Raw genomic sequence first — 21,265 nt, forward strand, 5'->3', positions numbered from 1 at the left:
ACATTATATGTACCCAAGAAATACTGCATCAGTGCATGTGTAGACAAATCCTGTCACAGCTTCATTGGCTAATCTGTAAATAACAGTTGTTTATAATATTGTAATCATTTGATTTGCTTTTCTTGTAGGCTTTAGCATCATTAGGAATAGGAGTTGCAACAGGAGAACAAGTAGGTTTTTTTATTTACAACTGTTGTATCTGCTTGTGACATTTGTTTAAGAAAATACCGTAATCTTCAAAGTACTATTATTTACTGAGCATGTAGCATGTAAAGTTGAGATATTTACACCAATGTAAGGTGCTAACCCATCCTGGATACCTCTAACATTACAGAGGTATAGTAGAGCTAGAAAAGTGGGTTTGTCAAACGGGGTTTACTTGGTGCCAAGTGGCTTGTTTGGTAAACATGTCACCAACTGTGCTTACTTTATGGCTCTGTTTCTGTGTACCTCTGGAGGAAAAGGTACAAGGTTCCAATCTGTATTTAGCACACGTGATATCATCTAGAAAGTAAATGGAAATACTTCCAAATGCAAGTCTAACACAGATGAATCTAGTGCTGGGCTTTGGCATCCAAACCGTTACTGCTGGAGACAGTGCTTGACAGATTCATGTGTTACCTCAGAACATAACACGCAAACACAAAGATTACACCACAAAACCTAACATGGAAGAATCCTAAAGTAATAAGAGGCATAACTATAATTACATAAAGAGAGTAAATGCTACAAAGGAAGCATTTTAATAGGACTGTTTTATAAGCAGAGAGATTCACAGGAAACCTACACAGATAGCTGAGCGCATCCTAAACACAGCTAACATTAACCTGGTATATACTGACTCCTAGGCAGGAAAAATACACATAGCTAACAGAAAACCACAGAAAGAAAATGCGCAGTTTCACAAGTAAGACAGCAAGCATCTCGTTTACTATACAGGCACTGGGCATATTGGGTTGTAAAAATCAAAATACAGCCTCTAGCTTTGGAACTGCACCATGCCAAACCAAGAGCAAGAAATAAACGAGAGTCCAAGAGCCACTTAAAAATAATGTTATTAAAAGGTAGCCGCCAACCAGCACAGGATGCAGATATCAATATTTCCATGTGGTGGTATCCGTAGAGCATGAACCTAGCTTGACAGCAACAGAGCACTTACCAGAGGGCATCACCCCTAGGAAGATACAGTTATTTGAGGAACATCAAGGGTAGACTAAAAGTTTGGGTAGTGCTCATTGTACAGCTGTGACTTCAGCTTTTTCTGATTTGAAAGAGAGTTGCTGCTAATCTGATGTTGAAAGAGCTGTTGTGAATGGTGATTACTAGCCCACACCACCTACCTCGAGTAAGCCTTGGGCTGCTCTGCAACGCTACCCTATGAGAGTCAAGCGCTATAATGGGGTGTTTGGTTGCCAGTGGTGGTTGAGTGCGGACCCATTATTTATGCAGTTCACACAACTAATGGCCCACCTTCCAACAGTAGGTCTTTTAATGCAAAGGTGATGTGGTTGAATTTCTTCAAGCCCTTGAAGAGCTGTGCTGTGCTCAGGGATGCTAAATTAATATTGGGAACATAGATAAGCAGAGCGCTACCTCCATCCGGACAGGAAGGCTAAGGCTTGTACAGTTCTTCTGAAGTAGTCTGGAAGAAACTGCTTCTCTTTCTTCATGAGGGAGAGTAGGAACAAACCTGTCTTGGTCTTCCTTGCAATGTGTTGATTGAAATAGAGGACTGTGTCAAGGGTGAAACCCATTCTCTGTCAAATAAGGGGCGGGTTTATGCCTAGGAAGTTTAAGATGCAGAGACAGGTTTGACTGTTAGGTACTGTTGACAAAAAGGAAGAATTCAGTCATTGTAGAGGTTTAAATTCAGGGAGCTAGTTGACATCCAAGATTGAAAATGTTCAAGGGAGGTCAGAGTTTGAATTTGTATATGTTGCTAGGTTAGGATATTTTTATATAGAGTTAGATATGATCTCCATATCGATTAACCTAATGGAGCTGCCTGCAAGAATAGATCCCAGAGGCTCCATTTAGAGATACATAATGCTGGCAGAATGAGTGGAGTCGGAGGGTACTTTGCAGGAGACATGTAGTATCTGTGCCCTTGATGAACCTATTCAGATGAGCTGGGGACAGTTGGTGCTGTAGGCTGTGGTAGGTAGTGCCCCATCAGGGTGTAGACCAGAGCTAGATCTGCTGTGTCAAAGGCTGTAGAGAGGTCGAACAGGACCAGGAGGATAGAATCATTCCTCAAATTGAATAGGAGAATGTGGTCAAATACTTGTCTAGTGTAGCTGTCTCGGTGCTGCAACGTGGTCTAAAGCCTGCTTCCAACAGTTTCACCAAAATTCAATTACAAAGCACACTGTAGTCTGGATTTGCTTTGCTGACAATAAAGACACGTGCAGTTAATGGAAGTGCCACTGAACCCTTTCAGGGCATAGACAACATTTTTCAAACACAGCAATTCAAAAGACAAAGAACAAGCCCTCCAGGAAAAATAACACTTTCTGAATAGTTTTGATAAAAGTGGTTCCCTGCCTGCACTTTGGACTTGCCACAAGTTTGCTGGGGTGGGACTACATCCCCCAACTGCATCTCACCCTGGAGGGGCGGGCCATCCTTAACAAGCTTAAAACCGTGTCCTGCATCTCATCGCATGGGTCTGTATGAAAGGGGTTCCCTGCCCGCACTTTGGACTTGCCACGTGTTTGCTGGGGTGGGACTATGTCCACCAGCTGTTAAGTTCACAGGAAGAGCGGGGCCTCCTGAATGCGCTAAGACGTGCAGCCTGCAGCTCAAGTTTCTATGAAAGCATTTCCCTACCTGCCCTTTGGACTTACCACAAGTTTGCTGGGGTGTATCGTGCCCAGGAGGGGCAGGGCTGTCCTGAACATGCTTAAAAACACGGCCTGTTTCCCGCAACATAGGTCTCTACGAAAGCAGTTCCCTGCCCCCACTTGGGACTTGCCACAAGTTTGCTGGTGTAGCACTACGTCCCACAGCTGAATCGTGCCCATGAGTGGCGGGCCATCCTGTGAATGCGCTTGAAAGCGCAGCCTGTATCCTGCAGCGTGGACCTCTATGAAATCCGTTCCCTGCCTGAACTTTGGACCTGGACAGTCTGCACCCCACAGTGCAGGACACACCCCGGCGAGCCCCCAGGCCAAGACTGGGCAAAGATGGGCCTGTCTTTGAACATCATTGCCCGGAACAGGCTGGGCTGGGCCACCACTCTTGGCTCCTTTGCTTGCTTCTCTATTGCTATTATCCGGTTAAGAACTATGGGCAAGTGCAAACTAGCTGAGGAGCAGGACAGTGTAATCGCCAAACCCCAAATTGGTACAATATTAGATTTATTCCTGGTTTGAGCAGTGACTGTAGTTACCAAGGAAATAGGTCTGGTGGAGAGGTGCCTGTCTCTTGATATGTGGTTTTGGCCCAGTACTCTTTCCCTGGGTGGGGTATTACCACAGTTATGTACTTATGAGGTGGCCTCTGTAAGTCGTTGTAGTTCACCCACACCTGAGGCCATTGGCCAAGCTTCTCTGCTGACAATAGATAAGGGTGTCCTCTGCGGATGTGACTGAGCACTAGCTTTTGCCAACCGTTGGCTAGGAAGATGAGGAAAACCAAGCAAGGGCGTGTCCCTGGCCACACCAAAAAGCAGGGTCCATCACTCATTCCTCTACCAGTTCACATAAAACAACAGGCCCAAGCCTGTCGCAGGCTAGTTCTTCACCAATTTCCTCTTATAGTGAGAGAGGTGGGGAGCTAAAACTGGTTTGGGAAAGTGCTATGGATCAAGTTAACACTGTGACATCTTCAATCACTCCGCTACTGGACAAGATCTGCACTCTGGAAGGGGCCATCCAGGAACTATCTTCCAAACAAAATCTTTTACTGACTCCTTATGCAACAAAGCAATTCATGCAATTCCTTGGCTGAGCATTTTCCAATGACTGGGCCAGTTACATCAACACCAATTGCAATGCAGAGCATTGCCCACTGAAATTTCTGTTCCCACCGCAATAACTCTTACTCAAGCTCTGGGGTGCAGGGTCTATGCCACAGCAAGCTCAGGTAAAGTTGGTCAATGGCAGAAAGGGCTAGGTGGGGCTAGCTGTGCAAAGAGACCCCTTCTCCAGGAGCAAAAGTCCCATTATCGTACCACATGCACCCAGCTGTACTCGAACCTGCCACCTGACTGCTATCCATACGTGGCGGTTTTGGTTGGACTATCACCAGTTCTCTCCAATAGGGATGATTCACACTAGGATCTCAAAAATGAAGTTTGTCATTGGCTTACAGGGAACACAGATTTTTCAATTTCTGGATTTTATGAAATACTATTGGTGAGATTTGGGTGGATTGGTCAATCGGCAAAATCAATAGACGGGGACTGTGTGAGAATAAACTGTAGGTACCCGGGTATGACTCTTCGCCTGATGAAATCTGGTTGCAGGCCTAGCAACCTAGAAGCAGCTGTCAGCATTGTTCCCCTAGGTTATTTCTGTAGACCCAATCCTCCTAGTCAGCTTAGCGGGAGAAGAATCTCACACTACAAAGCGGATGCTCCAGGAGACATTTCTGTCCCCACCTATAATAGATATTTAGCACTATCAGGCCTGGATGCCAACGACTGACTCCCTCCCTCTCTGGGTCAGCATAGGGCAACTTGCATGGTAGGGGCTACGGAAGCTGAAATTAGTGCTGATGCACCATTACCTTCTGTAGTTGATGGCCCCTTACATTCAGTCCTTAAAGCTCATAGTTCCTCTGATATTGACAATATGTTGCAATCCCCCACAGTTGGTGGCCTTCAGTTTCCTGCAACTGTCACCCCTAACATGCCCGCCAGTAGTAACCCCCTGACTAATGCCAAAATTCACACAAAGCTTCTCTCCTGGAACCTTGCTGGCATTACGAACAAACTTGCTTGCCCAACTTTGTGGACCAATTTGACATTTGCATGTACAAGGAGACTTATGCTGTTACCCCACACTTTTATTCTGGGTTTGCTAGTTTTGAGCGATCACCATCTTCGTCTGGGAAAGGCGGACCAATGGGGGGCATTGCAATTTGGATTAAAAACACCCTGGTCTGTACTTTTAAAGCAATTGATCTTGACTCTTCTGATGTATTGTGTGTTATTTTGTAGGCATGAAGGTAATAAGGCCAATCTAGCCATCATTGGCCTAATTAATGCCCATCTGTCATCCCTTTCTACTGGCTCTTTCATTGTGGCAGGCAACTTCAATTGTAATTTCAAGCCCTTTGGCATCACTGCTGGCATTCTTATTGGAGAAGAGGATACGTGCTCAGTGCCTGGGCTCTTTCTCTCACCCATTACAAAATAGTCCGCTGCTGCCTTGCAATTAAATGCTTTTGTCCTCAAAAATGGCCAGAGAGCTTGTAATTAGAGAACACCATCACATACGGAGGTTAGGGACACTTTTAATCAGCAGGGAGGCACTAGTCTTATTGACTATATATTGATTGATATGAGATTGTGACTGCAAGTAGAAGATATGGAGGTGATTCCGAGGCAGGACAGCAACCACTATGCTTTGGACCTCACTTTGAGCCGAAAAGCTCCTAACATTCTATCCTATAATAATGAATCATTTGACAAGAGGCTTACACCTACTAGTAACTGTTGCAGATTGAAATGGAGTGTCACTGCTTCCCACTCTGGCTATCCAGATGCAGATGTACAAGATACTTGCTACTGCCCTGGAAGCCGTACTGGCCTTGGGAGGTGTGAGAAAACAGGGCTGATTGCAGAGGCCCCTAACCTTTTGGCCCCATTTTCCACTTTCTGCTGGTGTTTTCCTGGCTCTGATGGTGCCCTGGGTACTGCTAACCAGTCCCAGGGCCTGTGCTCTGTGTAAAATCAATATGCAAATTAGGCTAATTATAATTGGCTAAGTCAGCCTACCTATAAGTCCCTAGTATATGGTAGGACATGTAGGTTTAGGGACCACAGCATAGGTAGTGCACCCTTAGGTGCGCTGTTGAGGTGCCTAGTGTCATTTTAAAGGCAGGCCTGCCTTGCTGGCTGCTTTTAAATTAAAGTTATATGCAAATTCGACTTTGGAATTAAAGGTAGTTCCAAAGTCTTAAACTACCTTATTTTTACATATGTCACCCCTAAGGTACCCCTAGGGCTGGGTGCCATGTAACTATAAGCAGGGACCTTATAAAAGTAGTTTTATAAGCCCTGGTGAGGTAAAAACAGCCACATTTGTTTTTCCCTCATGGTAGTGAATTGCCTCCATAGGCTAGAATGGGGAGACTTTATTTTAATTTTAAAAGTCCCCTTAAGTAATGGATACCAAGGGTTTGGTATTTAATGAATTGTTATAATAACTCCCACAACTTCCAGTTGTTGGATTTAATATAACTTGTTCAGGTAAGGAGTTTTAAACCTTACCTGAAAAGTTGCTCTGCATTGTTTTTGCTGCGGTGCTCTGATTGGCCAGCCTCTGGCAGCCTAGCCAGGCTGCCTTGATGAGGTATGAAGTGGCCTGGCTTCACACAAAAAGATGTGCCTGTGGGAGGGAATCTCCCCTCAGCAGATGGTGAGGAAGGAAGGGGGAGGGCTGCCAAACTGGTCTTCAAAGGCAGAGAAGGACATTTGGAGAAACCCAGCAACACCCCCACATCCTGCAACCCCAGACAACTAGGTGCCCCCTTGATTAGATTAGGAGAGGGCCGGAGAGGGGTGTGTTTATGATTTGTAGCCACACCAGTGGGTGGGCTCAGCCAGGTGTAACCTCCAAAAACAATTTTCAGCTATGATGGATTTTTGAAGAATGTTGCCTCCTGGGATTGATTTTTGCCACACTTCCCAGGAAGTGGTCATCACAGGGGGAAGGACTCTGCGCCTGAATGGAGATTAAGGACCCCCCCTGTTTTTCACCCAGGAGCAAGGATAAAACTGGCAGACCTGCACCGACACCTCAGTTCCCTACCACATCCCTACCAGGAAGAACTACAGAAGAAGAAGAACTGCCCTGCTGGACCCCTGGACTGCACCTGGACCCTGCACTCAGAAGGACTGCACCAGCTGCACACTTGGGCTTCACCACAAGAAGGACTTTGCCTGGCTTCAACTGGTTCAAGGAGGGACTCCCTGTTTGCTACAGGTGAAAAATTGCTAACCAGAGTCCCCTGCACCAACTCTTGAAGAAATCAAGCAGCTGACCACTGCCCAGTGGCCAAAAAGGAGTTTGCGCCAGGTGCATTCTGGGAGTTGTAGTCCACACCCCCCAAGGATCATCTCAGAGCTTCTGGACCCTCGGGGTGACCCGTGGACCCCAAAAGAACCTTAAAAGAACATCTGGGAGAAGACCCTGGGAAAGATGGTATCCGATCTCTAATACAGAAAGCCAGGGCTGCTTATAAATCTACAATAGCAAAGGCTAAATGAGAGTATGAAATGGCTAAATGGGAAGCCCTATTGACAACAGTAAAAAGGAAAGACCATTTTGTTCCTTTTGGCAAATTCTGTCTGGTAGGGGCCTGGAACCTGCTGCTCCAATGTTTTTGTAATATTACTGCTGCTGCTTGGGTAAACCATTTCTAGTGGGAGTCCGAAGTTGTGGTTGTGCCCTGTCTTGAATGGGTCTCGGCTGTGTCAGTGGAACCAGCAGGGAATAGTCGAATGGACAGTGTTCTGCCTGGGGCGGCCTCGTCTAGGCAGGTTGACTTCGATATTTGTCTCCTTACTGCCAGTGAAGTTGCAAATGCAATAGATTAGATTACCCAGGGTAATTACGCCAGAGTTGGCCAAGGTACCAGGGAAGTTGCTCAAAGCTGATAAGGACAATTGGAGCCTCTGGTTTGCCTTGTATTTTAACAGCATTAACAATGGGCTAACAATGTCCCCTACGTGGGCAGGGGCTGAGATTATTTTTATTTTTAAAAAGGGCGTAAGGTCCCTTCCTTCTAACTATCGGCCAATTAACCTTATCGACCATTCACAGAAAAAGTTTAGCTGGATCTTGCTGGACAGATTGCACAATTGGATTGAGGATGGGGGCTTGTTGACCCCCTTGCAAGCCGAGTTTAGGGTGGGGAATAGTACTACTGACCAAGCATTTCAATTGCAATTACCCAGACGTGGGTCCTGTGCTCACTGTGCCACTGGATTCAAGCTAGCCTGCCTGATGAAGGGTGATACCCTGAAACTGGTCCCACAATGCTTGTTTACGGTCCAGGGAGGACCTGGCCTGGCAGTTCGGGGTGGACTGTTCCCATGAGGAACAGGGTCAAGGCTGATTTCCATATGGCTGGGTCCAAACTGGGGTGGCATGGTGAGCAAAAGAACAATGGATTAAACCCAGATCTGTGACTAGGGGTGAGTGCATTGTTCAGCTCTCCGTCCATCATCCTTTTGTTTTGCTAAAATTGTTCAAACATTACACTAGTCAATTAATATGAAAGATATTAATAGATGATGAATGCAAGTCTTCCTGAACGGCATTGTCATTGTGGTCATAATCTGTTTAATTTTTGATGTATTGACCTAAATGTTCTTTTTTCACTCTGGTTTTGTGAAATCTATTTCACAGGTTTCCTTTTGTCTTGCTTAAAGCATGTATCGTGTTTAACCTTTGATGGATTTAGTGGAATTTACACAATTTCCTTGCTCTGTTCTTTCATAGTGCCACAACAAGGTGATGTTTAAGCAATTTCTCCAGGCCAAGGCTCTGCAGTACCTCCAGATTGACAGCTGCAGATTAGGAAGTGTCAATGAAAACTTGTCCGTGATGTTGATGGCCAAAAAATTTGAAAGTAAGATCTTTGGAAATACTATCATTGTGAAAATTGATTTTCAACTTTCGACCTTTGTCATGGCAGGGCTATGTTTATAGTAATCTAGCAAGGCAATTCACTCCATTGTAAAAGCTTTGAGATGGGATGGCAGTGTGGTATGCTGAGATGAGAACACAATAAACATTTGAGTTGCTTCTCTACTTGATACCCACCAGAGGTGAAAAACTACCACTCCTGAGAGCTGACGTTTCTACAGGTCACAGTGCACATTATTTAGAATTCTATAGGTGCTGTTAGGGCTTTTGTGAAATCATAACATCTCTGCTGCTGAGATGTGTCCGGCCACCTCCAAAAAAAGACAATTAGATAGTCAATGGATTTTGAAAGCAGACGGCAAGAATTACAATACATGCCATGGCCTTGTGGCATGGTCAGACATTTTTTAGGCTCATGATCAGGCCCACGTCCATATTGCATTCCTTGCAGCCTTTCTTAGGGTAACAGAAACTAATGACATTGCCCAAGTGTTGAAACGTGGAATCCAGAATACTTCTCATCTTCAAGTGATGGTTTTTGTCTTCCTGGTATACTGCATATATATAACCCCATGATGGCAACCTCAAAAAGAAGAAATACTTTCTGCATCATCATGTTATAACAAGGAAGCATCTCATCTAAGATGTTAACACTGCTAAGTACTCTTTAGAATGAATGCTACAATTTGGCTGAAAAATACATAATTTTGAATGAAAGATAGAAATCGCAGTACCTGTGATAGGAAGAGTAGAAGGAAGACCAAAATACAATCTGCTGTTTCCTCCCCTTTATCCAAGACTGCCTAGGTTCTATTTTCTTTCTTTCACTATTTTATTTTGGAGAATTTCAAAAGGTGCATTATATCAAAAATACCTCAAGGGGCCAGCTACATAGTATATGATGTTAAGTGATATTGATACATTCATCTGCGGCTGTTCCAGGAGGCTACATTTGTTTTGATTCCACCACGCTTGAGCCTAGAAGCATTTAATTCCTATTCCTTCATAAAATGTATTTTTCCTGCGTCAGAATTATCAATGTAGAGCACTATTAACACTCTCAAGTCCATGTTTATGATACGGAATGGTTTCTATATTTTTGCTTAAATAAAATTTTTGATTGTTCCACCTGTATGCCTTAGAAATTGTCAATTCGCACTGAGGTAGATGTGGAGGGAAAACAATTCCCCCATCCTAATCTGTTCCACACTACTGGGGCTATACACAAAGGTGACTTATACTTGTTAGTAAGTTACACAGGTGCACAATTTTTGGTTATTCACCATTTGAGTGAAAAGTTACTCAAAATTGTAGACTTACATGTTTCCACTCCCTGAAACAGGGGATTGAGCCAAATGTGCAAGTGTAAGTTAATTCTGCCTAAAAGGAGCAGCAGTAAGTCTAGTGCCACTTATAGCCAAATATCGATACTGCAACATCCTCCCACAGAAAATAATGGAAGCAGGGACCCAAGATATAACTCCATAGGAAATATTATTACATTAAATTAATCTATTTTGACCTTTTAAATATATATAAGATTATATATAACATAACTAAATGTAATATTAAAAATTGTAAGCATCATTAAAACTTCAATATTATTTAATGATAACATATTTCTATAACCCTTTTTAATTTATAAATGCATGCTACTTTTTATTAATAAAATAACTTCATTAATTAAAATTATTTCTACACGTAGACTTTTGTAATTATCAATACATAATTAAAAAAAAGGACTATTTTACTTTAGGTAGGATAATTTATATAGTACATATTGAAAATAATGTTAATTTAAAGTTGTAGAGTTCAATTGAATATTTAATTCAAAATTAACTTAGTAGTGCTGTAGCATTTTTTTATTTTGTTCTACATTTAAAACACAAATGTAAAATGAGTTTCTATTAATATTTAACATAAAATATTTTTACTAATTGTTTTTGAGTTTAATTCTCTTTTTTTTGTTTGCCAATTCCATTGCTGCCACTGGGGCAGACATCTCCCTGTAGAAAAATATAGAGCTAAGTAAAAACGTTTACAAAACTTGAAAACAATTTGTACAAATATTTTCATGTTAAATGTTCATGAAAAAGAATTTTAGATAGTCACTTTAAATGTAGAACATAATACAAATACTACAGCACTAGTAACTACATTTAACAAATCATAAAATGTAAATATATAAATGTGTAAATAATTATGTATTAATAAACATTAAGTGAGGTATATAATTAAGAGGTAATTTAATTATGTTACGCTACAAATTAATGTTGCATTTATTTTTAAGTGCAAATATCATCACGTTTAAATTAAATGTATTTATGTTTTTAACTAGTCAAGTAATTTAATTTGACATTATCTCCTGTGGGGGTTTATTTCAGGTTACTACCTCCATTATTGCTTGGGTGGTGATGCAGTATCAGCAGCTGGCCATGTATGGTGCTGGACTTACTCCAGCTCTGAGCTGGAGTGCATTTACCACCGTTTTGGTTCCTGTTTGGCAGTAGCAGCTTTAGAATCCATTTTGTGAACAGGAATTAGCTTACTTACTTACTTAATTAGGAATTACTTTGATCGGTAAGAGCACGTATCTTCCTAAACCCCCCCTTACTCCTCTCTAAACCCCTTGCATTTAGTAAGAAGTATGCCCCCTTTTCCAGCCACTCCTCCAGGTCACGCCCACATTTACTACTTAGTAGTAAACTTATATGTGTGAGAATCTTTGTAGAAAAGATAGGAGAGGTGAAGGTCGATATTTACACTCACGGGTTTGTGAAATTTATTCTGTGATAGGAAAGTGATACTACTGCAGTACCAATTTACATACTACAAAACACAGTTTGAGAATCAGACCCTATAAGTCTACAAGCTAGTTTGTGAATTTACAGGCAACATGGGCACAAATGAAAGGCTGAATGTATTTACATACAGCAAAACCCAAGATATATCTTCAAGCAAACTCAAATGTAATCTTACTTAAATTGACCTCAACAACTTAGAATTCATTGTGGTGACTTGGCTAACCACATTTTGCCAGTGACAAACCCCTATCTACCTCTTTTGTGGGGCACAACAGTTTTAATGTGTTGTGTATGACCTAAAAAGGATACTGTAGGATAAAGGAAGGTGGGTAATGTATTGAGGGCTTCCTCTGATTTATGTAGTATCACTGCAATCTTGAGAATGGCAGAGAGGCTGTACTGTTAGAAAGCCTGAAGGAGTGTGTGATTGGTTAACGAGGACGCTGTAGGCTTCACTCATATATCCACATTGTTAGATATTGACAGAGATTATCCTGTAGCTGCCGAACAAAACAGCAAATGCTAAACATCAAAGTGCAGGCCAACGCAGACACCAACATCAGCCTACCCAGCTACAGCTGGAGCAAAATCTCAGAATGAGAATGGACCTACTCAACCCTGTGGACAACATCAACAAGGACATCGATGACTTTAACAACTGGATCAAGAAATGCGAAGACTTCCTCATGCTCATCAAAATCAACAGAGAAGATCGAACAAGCAAGCCAGTTGGTACACAAAGGACCTCCAGGACACCAAAAGACAATTAAAAGAACTAAAGAGAAAGTGGAGTGCCAGCCACGAAAACACAGACAGAACCACCTCCAAAGCTGCACTCAGATGATACCAACAGCAACTAAGAGAAACCAAGAAAAGAGCACTAGCTGAACACATTAAAGGGAGCTTCAACAGCAGCAAAGAAAGCTTTTAGATCATCAGTATCCAACTTCTTACCAGAGCAAAATCACAAACATTTACAGCAACTTCGCACACCAACCAGATCCCAGCAAACTCATCACCAACTTGTCTATCACAAATCAAGACAACCACCTGATCAGATGGAAGGCCCTCACCAGCAACAAAACAGCTACAATCATGCGGTCCATCGACTCTGCGGACCCATTGGACCCTTGCCCCCACTACATCTATACCCTTGGCACATCACTAATCAGCACAGCACTGACCCACATCCTGAACACCTCCACCACCTTGGCCACCTTCCAGGAAGCCAAGAAGCATGCAGAAGTCAATGCCCTTCTCAAGACGTCTTCAGTCGACCCAAGCCAGAAGGCCAACTTCCAGCCTATCTCCTGCTTCCCTACCAAATGAAAGTTATTGAAAAGGCAATCAATAAATAACTCACAAGGCACCTCAAGATCCACCACCTACTGGACAACACACAATCAAGTTTCAGAAAGAACCACAACACAGAAGCTGCACTCATAACAGCCACCAGCGATATCTGGACCATCCTTGACCAAAGAGAAACAGCCAGTCTCATTCTGCTTGACCTCTCCATGGCATCTGATACAGTCTCCCACAACACACTGATCAGAAGACTCCATGACCATGGTATCCAAGGACCCTGTTCAACGTCTACATGACTCCACTCTCCAACATCTCAGGACTCCAGGCATCACCATCATCTCCTATGCAGAAAACACCCAATTCATCCTCTCCCTGATGGACAAGACACCCACCACCAGAAACAACTTCATAAACTGCATGACCCTGGTAGCGGAATGGATAAGAAACTAATGTTTGAAAATGAACTACACCAATACTGAAGTACTAATCTTTGGAAACAAGAACTCCGCACAGGACACCACCTGATGGCTGACAGAACTGGGACCAACACCCACCGACCATACCAGAAATCTGGCGTTCAGCCTAGATGACAAGCTCAACATGACCGCACAAGTCAACGTATTGAGCTCTGCATGCTTCCACATCCTATAAATGCTATGAAAAATATTCAAGTGACTTCCACAGAAAACCAGACGAATCATCACGCAAGCACTCACATAAGCCGACTCAACTACGACAGTGCACTGTACACTGGAATTTTCTAGCATTCTCCTGAACAGACTTCAGACCATTCAGAACACAGCTGCAAAACTTGCATTCAATATTCCTCATCACACCCACAACTTACCTCATTTCAGGGAGCTTAATTGGCACCCCATTCGCAAACGAAGCAGGCGAAAATACATACCATAGGAAGGAATTAAAAGATTTGTGTGTTAAATAATGCTATGTACTAGATAGTTTACATATTCCATATGCAGTACATGGATGCATATATTGGTCTACCCTTGTTATCAGTAAAATTCCGACAATGGGGCATATGCTACATGTAGTAGGAGAAAAGGCCAGTCGGTATAAAGTAAAAGAAAGTGATCACGATGGTGAAAAAATTGTAATATGCAGATAACTTCCTAATGAGTGTTTCACTAATTAGATATGTTCTCATTTGGCAGCAAAACAACTATTGTGGAAAGGTGGGGTTTACATGGACAGAAGTATGGGTCTCACTCACTTGAGAGATTGTTTCCTTCTTTGAGATCTCTTACCATCTTGATGACTCACAAACTGGATTTAAAGCAGCAGGTGGTCAAGAATCAATCCCAATGACAGTATTTGCGATCCTCCACCAGCATTTGCATCTTTCTGTATTTCAGACCATGGCTTTCTCATAGATAAACTAGTGGAGGCAGAAAATGAAGGAACAGCTAGACCTTGCTTCTGCTCTTTCCTACCCAAAGCATTTCATCATCTTCACTCTTAGCTTTTGCCTCTAAAGAACACATTGGCAATCAATCAATTTCTTAAATAAATTTGACCACAGATTTCATAATCTTCGTGACCACCTGGATGCCAAAAAGGCCTCCAAAAGGTTTATTATGGCCTGGTTACATGAGGCCTTCATGTAGACTTACTACAGATATGGGCAGTTTAACTAGTGACTTTCTCTCTGGCTCTGGAATGTCATTGTAACCTTAGGTGTAGAAACATGGTCTGTGACTAGTAAAGAAACAGAGGCCAGGACACTTTGTATTGTTATACCCCTAAAACTGTAACCCAGCCAATTAAAAAACGTTTTATCTTATTGTGATTTTTAATTAATTGAGTCTAAGCATTTCTAAATCTGTTCTCTGGGAATTGTAACATTTTGAAAGCACCTCCATAAAGACTACATCTTTATTTATGTCTTACCATAGTCCCAGTTTGTCCTCACGCTGGAGGAGTTGGTCTCTGTGAACTGGTCCAGCATTTGATATTGTTTGATTATATTTGTGTGTCCGGAAGTCTAGAAAACCGGTAAGTGAAACTGTTTTATATCAGTGTGGCCTGTGTTTAAATAAAAGAAATTCCTGTTTGTTGTGAAACAGATATATGGGTAATGAATACTTGACATATTTATATATAGTGTAAGACCTTTTCCTTAATGTCTCAATTTTGACCTCTGTCCACTTGTTGCATAAGTGTCAATTGAGGAAAACACAAATGGTTGTGAAATGGTTTAAATTTGTTTTGGTTACAATATGTTCACAGTTTCTAAAGATGATCATTGTTCTGTGCATATTCCAGGTGTCCATGCAGCAGAAACATGTAGCAGACACATGATCATTCACATCATGATGTAGTATAAATTATTGTGGTGTTTCCTTTCTTAATGGTTTATGTAAAAGGTTCTCATCAGTAATCTGAACAAATTGCTATGAAAGCCTTTTCCTATGTCCACTGTTGTGTACAGCAGGTTTCTCCTAGAGTATTGGTCACTGAGCATTCACATTCGATGTATGTCTTTCTCATAGCCAAAGGAGGAGATGGGCAATAGACATTTGTGATGGCTCCTTTTTGTGTTTTTTTGTCAATGAATAGGATATGCATGAGGTCAACATACTTGCAAACAGATATCTCAAGTGCCCTTGTCAATATATATTGATCAAATCAAACAGCCAAAACTAGTGATAGGTGGTTAAGCTTCATTATGAATAGGAAAGGCAAATCTGCTTCGATGTTAGTTCCTGATTACAAATCATAGGTAAGAGAGGCACTGGCAGAAGCACAGCCACCACCACCATCGTAAATGTCCACATTGTAGTAATAGCTCTAATGTTTGTTTACATTCCCCAGCGCCTTGAGACCCTAACGGGTGGGTAGTGCGCTCTATAAATCTCATGATTTGATTGTTAAAGTGCTACATTTCATTTATAGTTTAGCAGGTAGCCGTCCAGGTCAGTAGCAGCCTGGCCTCCACTGTCATGGCAGAGGACAGACCACATTGCATTGTGGATTCCCTGCCTTCAGTGCATTTGCTAGAGTGACAGATGTACAGAAGACAGAGAAATAGGCTGAGCAGGTACCAAATTGTGTTGGTACTTCTTGACATCCTTTTTTGTCTTTCAGAAACAAGCCCCCTAACAGGGGTTTGATTCTGAAAGGCTTCTAGAGTGTGGAGATTGCTAAAAGGGAGAGAAGTACAAAGTTTGTCCCCAAAACACACTTTCGTAGTAGAAATTATAACGAGGAATACAGAAATGCTTTACATAATCTCTATATCCATTATTGTGGAGCAGGCAGAAATTGCTCCAAAAACTTTTTTAAATTCGAAAATGATTTGTTACCAGCAAGGAGCTGGTACCTCCACGGGGAGTACATTTGTGCCAAGCCTGCCAAATCTGTGCTAGAGAATGAAATTTATTGACTTCAGTACCTTTGCTGAGAACATACTACCCTGGTTTAGGTAAATTTTTGATGATCTATTGGTAATTTGGAAGGGTAATGAAGGGATTGCCAGTGAATTGTAGATATGGCTACACAGCCAAGATTTGTCTTAAGGAGAAAGCAGACGCCCTCACACATTAGCTAAGCGCCAGACATTATCCCAAAACTGAATGGTCATTCTGACTTTCCCGCTGGGCTGGCGGGCGACCGCCAAAAGGCCGCCCGCCCGCCCAGCGGGAAAGCACCAGCAACAATGAAGCCGGCTCCGAATGGAGCCGGCGGAGTTGCTCGTGTGCGACGGGTGCAGTTGCACCCTTCGCGATTTTCAGTGTCTGCCAAGCAGACACTGAAAATCTTGATGGGGCCCTGTTAGGGGGCCCCTGCAGTGCCCATGCCAGTGGCATGGGCACTGCAGGGGCCCCCAGCAGCCCCACGACACCCTCTCCCGCCATCCTGTTTCTGGCGGTGAAAACCGCCAGAAACAGGATGGCGGGAAGGGGGTCGGAATCCCCATGGTGGCGCTGCTTGCAGCGCCGCCGTGGAGGATTCCCTGGGCCGCCGCGGTCAGAATGGCCCCAGAAGCACCGCCAGCCTGTTGGCGGTGCTTCCGCGGTCATTGGCCCTGGCGGTCCATGACCGCCAGGGTCAGAATGACCCCCTTAGTGTTTTGTCTTACAATTGCTAGAAATTCAACCAATTCAGATCATTCATTGCTGCTTATTACATATTTCAATACCTATTATATAATTATCGGCTAAGTGCCTTTGCAAATGAAGTACGTTGTTTTTTTCAACAATAAGACTAATTATTTAAAATGAAATCCACAGCCATATGCTCCAAATCTACATGAAATTATGATCACAATCCTCCTTAGGAATTAAACAAATAAAACCAGTTTGAAAAGTTCCTTGTGAAATTTCAAAGTTTAAAAAATGAGTAAAAAAAAGCAAGACTTTGGGCATCAAAAGATGGGAGAAATGGGCATAAAATTTAGTTGAAAACTCATCAGGGCCCAGGGGCATTACTGTTTTTAATTAATGTATAGCTTTGGTAACTTTGTCCAGAGAAATATCATTTTCAGTAGAGGTAAAATCAATATCAGAAGCAAGTGTTCTGTTAATAGAAGAAAACTATTTGGAGGTTTTCAATCCGAAGAGGATTTTCTGGAGTATAAAGTGTCTGATAATATTCTACAAATGACTGCGAGATTCCTTCTTTCCGACAGGTTAATATATTGTTAACAGTATAAATACTTTCACTTTCTGTACGATCTTTAAATAGTTAGCTAACAACTTTCCTGTTTTGTTTTTGCCCCCACAATATCTGGTACTAGATTTGAGGAGAAAAGTGGATGAAATGAGTTGAGTATTTGTTAAATTGGAATGTTGCATCAACTGAATCATCCAAGTGTTGCAGAGAGTTAGAAGTATAATACAGGTGTTCAAGATTCTTGATGGAGATTTGTACATCTTTTAATGTTGACATTGCCACTAATTTTGTCAGTCCTTTAATCAGTTGCACAGTGATGTGAGGGATGCCCTGCAGAGAGTTTAACATGGAATAAGAAATATCAGCAGTAAGAGCATAGCTGCCATCCTGGTGTGAGAACATTAGGGCATGGACAATGATTCAAAAGTCTCTTTCATGTGAAAGAAAATTCATACCCAGATGTCTGTGTTTTATTAGTGGCGTATTCTCGAGGAAAGGTCAGAGTTGATGGTAAATTCACATAAATTTGTATTTGAGGTGAGTTATAGAGTTAAATCTTCAAAGTTCTTATTGGATAGCTACAGCTGGATTTGAGCGTAATTGAGATCATCAGTGGAATGGATCATTTCCATCATGGTTGATTTTAGTCTACAACAGGTGCTGTGTATGTATGTATGTATGATAGACATCTTTGAGACAGTAAGTATTGTCCATGGTGAGACTTTCAGGGACCGTTTTATGTAGTTAACATATATTTATTGTTGGAAATTTACCCTTTCGGCAGGGTCACTTCAAATAGTTTGCCTTTTTGCTGTGCCCTTTTTTGCAGTCTGTAGAACTCTGTGCATTTTACCCCTGCTAGCCAGTGGTAAAGTACTTGTGCTCCTTCTTTGAAAATAGTAAAAAAAGGTATGGTCCTGATTGGCAAATGTGTCTTACCTATAAGTCCCTAAAATATGGTACCAAGGTGCACCCAGGGCCTGTAGGTTAAATGTCGCAAGTGGACTGCAACACCCATTGTGCCATCTACTACAGTGGCAATATAAACAAGAATGCAGTCTTGCCCTAGCAGCCTGCCTGTGTATGTTTCAACTGCAAATTCAATCCATCAAAATAACCCCTTTTGACAGGACTAAACAATCATTTAAAATATTTCTAAGTCACCCTAAGTAGGCCTTAATGTTCATAAAGGCAGGGTGCATGGTATTTATAAGTAGGACATTTAAACCTTTAGGGCTCTTAATGAACATGGCGGTCTAGACAGCCATGCCAGCGGTGGCGGAAATCACCGCCATATAATAAACGAAGGCAGACCGCCACAGGCGGTCCTCCACCACCACCAGGCTACCGCCGACAGGCAGCCTAACGATGACAGATTTCTTTATAAAGAACCTTTGTTCCTCCAGCCTTTCCCTGGAAGTTTGCCCCACCAGGGAAAGACTGGTGGAAGGGGAGCACCGGGGCCCCACTGGGGGCCCCTGCACTACCCATGCACTTGGCATGGGCAGTGCAGGGGCCCCCGTGCACAGCCCCATCGTGCAGGTCACTGACCGATTTACGGGCAGTGATATGCGCGATGGGTGCTGCTGCACCTGACGCACAGCGGCATTGACAACGGCTCCATACGGAGCCGTCGCCAATGTCCAGGCCCAGCATTCCGCTGGGGCGGCGGGCGGAAACACTGTTTCTGCCCGCTGGCTCGGCAGAATGTTCTTTATTGGGCCGGCGGGGTCCTCAAAAGGCTGGCGGTCTGTGTTCAGACCACCAGCAGGAACACAACGGGGATTCCCGCTGTTTTCATATAGAGGGCATTAATGTTAAAAATTTCCTTACAGTGAAAAAAAACCCTCAAAGCTATTTGACTTGAAGCAGGTATGGCAGTTCCATAGAAAACATTGGGATATAATATTAAGTTAATAAATGTTATCTCCGTCTAGGAAACAGCTAGAGAAATATTACAATGACCCTTTTTAATAGTTAAACAAAATCCAAGTTGATGATAAAGTTGAATTTTTTTTAGTTAATAAGGGGAAAGGTACTTTAGAAAAGTTACCTTTTGCCTGCCTAAAGCTTCTAAGGCCTTCCAGTACATTACACCTGTCAGTGTCAAGCACTATCCTGTTCGTCCCACAGAGACATAATGTTGACCAGGCTGCTTGTTCCCAATTCCACTTAAACCTTGAGTGCCTCCCACTTAAATACACATAATCGGTACTGCAACATCCTGGGGGAAAGAGGATGGATGAGAGAACGAGAGAGACACTGGAGTAATCAGGCAGGATCCGGACACCTAGTCATGGTTCTTGAAGAGCCAGTCTTTCCTAAGATAAATTACACATCAGTCAAATAACTAATACCCTGTAACCCATGTATACTCTACTGTTAAACTATGATGTGCAAGCTAGATGATGGGGTCCCCTTTCGCGCTTTTGATGGCTCTCCCTCTCTCTAGGAATGTTCAGAAACAATATGGATTACCTGTGATTAAATACGAGCCTTGAACCTCCTGTACTGTTTATAACTACTCCCACTGTGATCCCAGATTAGTTCCTCGTCACCTCAATCAAGACTACATAGATGCTCCTTGACATTCAGTGGATATCTTGTGTTTCACCATGATGAGATTTCCCAAGATGCTGACTCACCGACTCAGACATTTACATAGGCAACAATAATAAGAACAAACTCTTAGGGAATTAGATTCTCCAGATATTCATGGGTCAATCATTGTACTATGCTAGTATTGGGAGGAATGCAATTCAGAGTTTAAATCACTCTGAAAACATTGGGTTAATACCAAGGATTACGGTTCGCGCTATATTACTTTGAAAACATAGGGTTAATCGATAGCGTTCAGTTTCATGAACAACCGGCTTATCACTGTTACAGCACAGTGTAATTTTAAGCATGGCAAAGATAAGCTTCAATTTTGTTTAACAGAAAAACACATGAATGTTCTGCATCACTGACAACAATTCGAAATGATTCAAATGCCACTTTGAACTCAGCGATAATAACCGTATTCACAGTACATCGTATCGCTAACAATAGTAATGCCACATTTAACTCAGCGATAATAAACATATTTGTTTTCGTAATAATTTTTCAATAGAAACTCCTCTGTGGTATAATGTAAGCAACTACAATAAGCTTTATAGCGTGACAAGCGACGAACATCCCAATGACCTTAAAACCCAGAAATGTGCCCTTTTAGGCACATCGCATCCTGGAACATTCGCTTATCAAGTTTCAAGTCCGCAAGTATCAAGTTTTAGTAATAAATGTTCTTAAATCACAAGCAGTGCGTTACTGTCTTTTTAAGGGTTAATTCCCTCGGTCTCTTCTTCTTCCAGAAGTGGCCTCCAGGATGCTGGACAGAACAGAACATGAAGATCAAAAGTGGAGGAGCAGAGATTCCTTCTCTGCAGCCGGTGACCTTTAAAGCAAGCAATTCACTCAGGCCGGGTGTGGTTTAAATACCTGCTGCATCCAGCCACACGCAGTCTGAGTCATAGGGAGCCACACCCAGTCATAGGGATGCTGGAGGCTTGTGCAGCACGCGTTTCCAAACAATCATTGGTATCTAACAAGCATTAGCTTGCAACCAAGCAAACAAGCATTGGTCTCGGTAAACAAGCATTGGTCCCTGCAAAGGCAAATGATCATCTCACATGTCTTTTACTAGGGCATATCCAGGTT

The 21,265-nt window shown here is 42.5% G+C and overlaps 1 protein-coding gene across 1 annotated transcript in view; it reads left to right on the top strand.

The window, feature by feature from the left end:
• ENOSF1 (enolase superfamily member 1) overlaps positions 1-21,265 on the top strand; it is a 289,050-nt gene that overhangs the window by 233,914 nt on the left and 33,871 nt on the right. Inside the window, exons 12-14 of the mRNA XM_069219981.1 lie at positions 129-170; positions 8,676-8,805; positions 14,848-14,947. Of these exons, the coding sequence (XP_069076082.1) occupies positions 129-170; positions 8,676-8,805; positions 14,848-14,947 (272 nt within the window). The remainder of the gene's footprint in view (positions 1-128; positions 171-8,675; positions 8,806-14,847; positions 14,948-21,265) is intronic.

This window comes from Pleurodeles waltl, chromosome 2_2 (genome assembly GCF_031143425.1).
Source record: "Pleurodeles waltl isolate 20211129_DDA chromosome 2_2, aPleWal1.hap1.20221129, whole genome shotgun sequence".
Lineage (NCBI taxonomy): Eukaryota > Metazoa > Chordata > Amphibia > Caudata > Salamandridae > Pleurodeles > Pleurodeles waltl.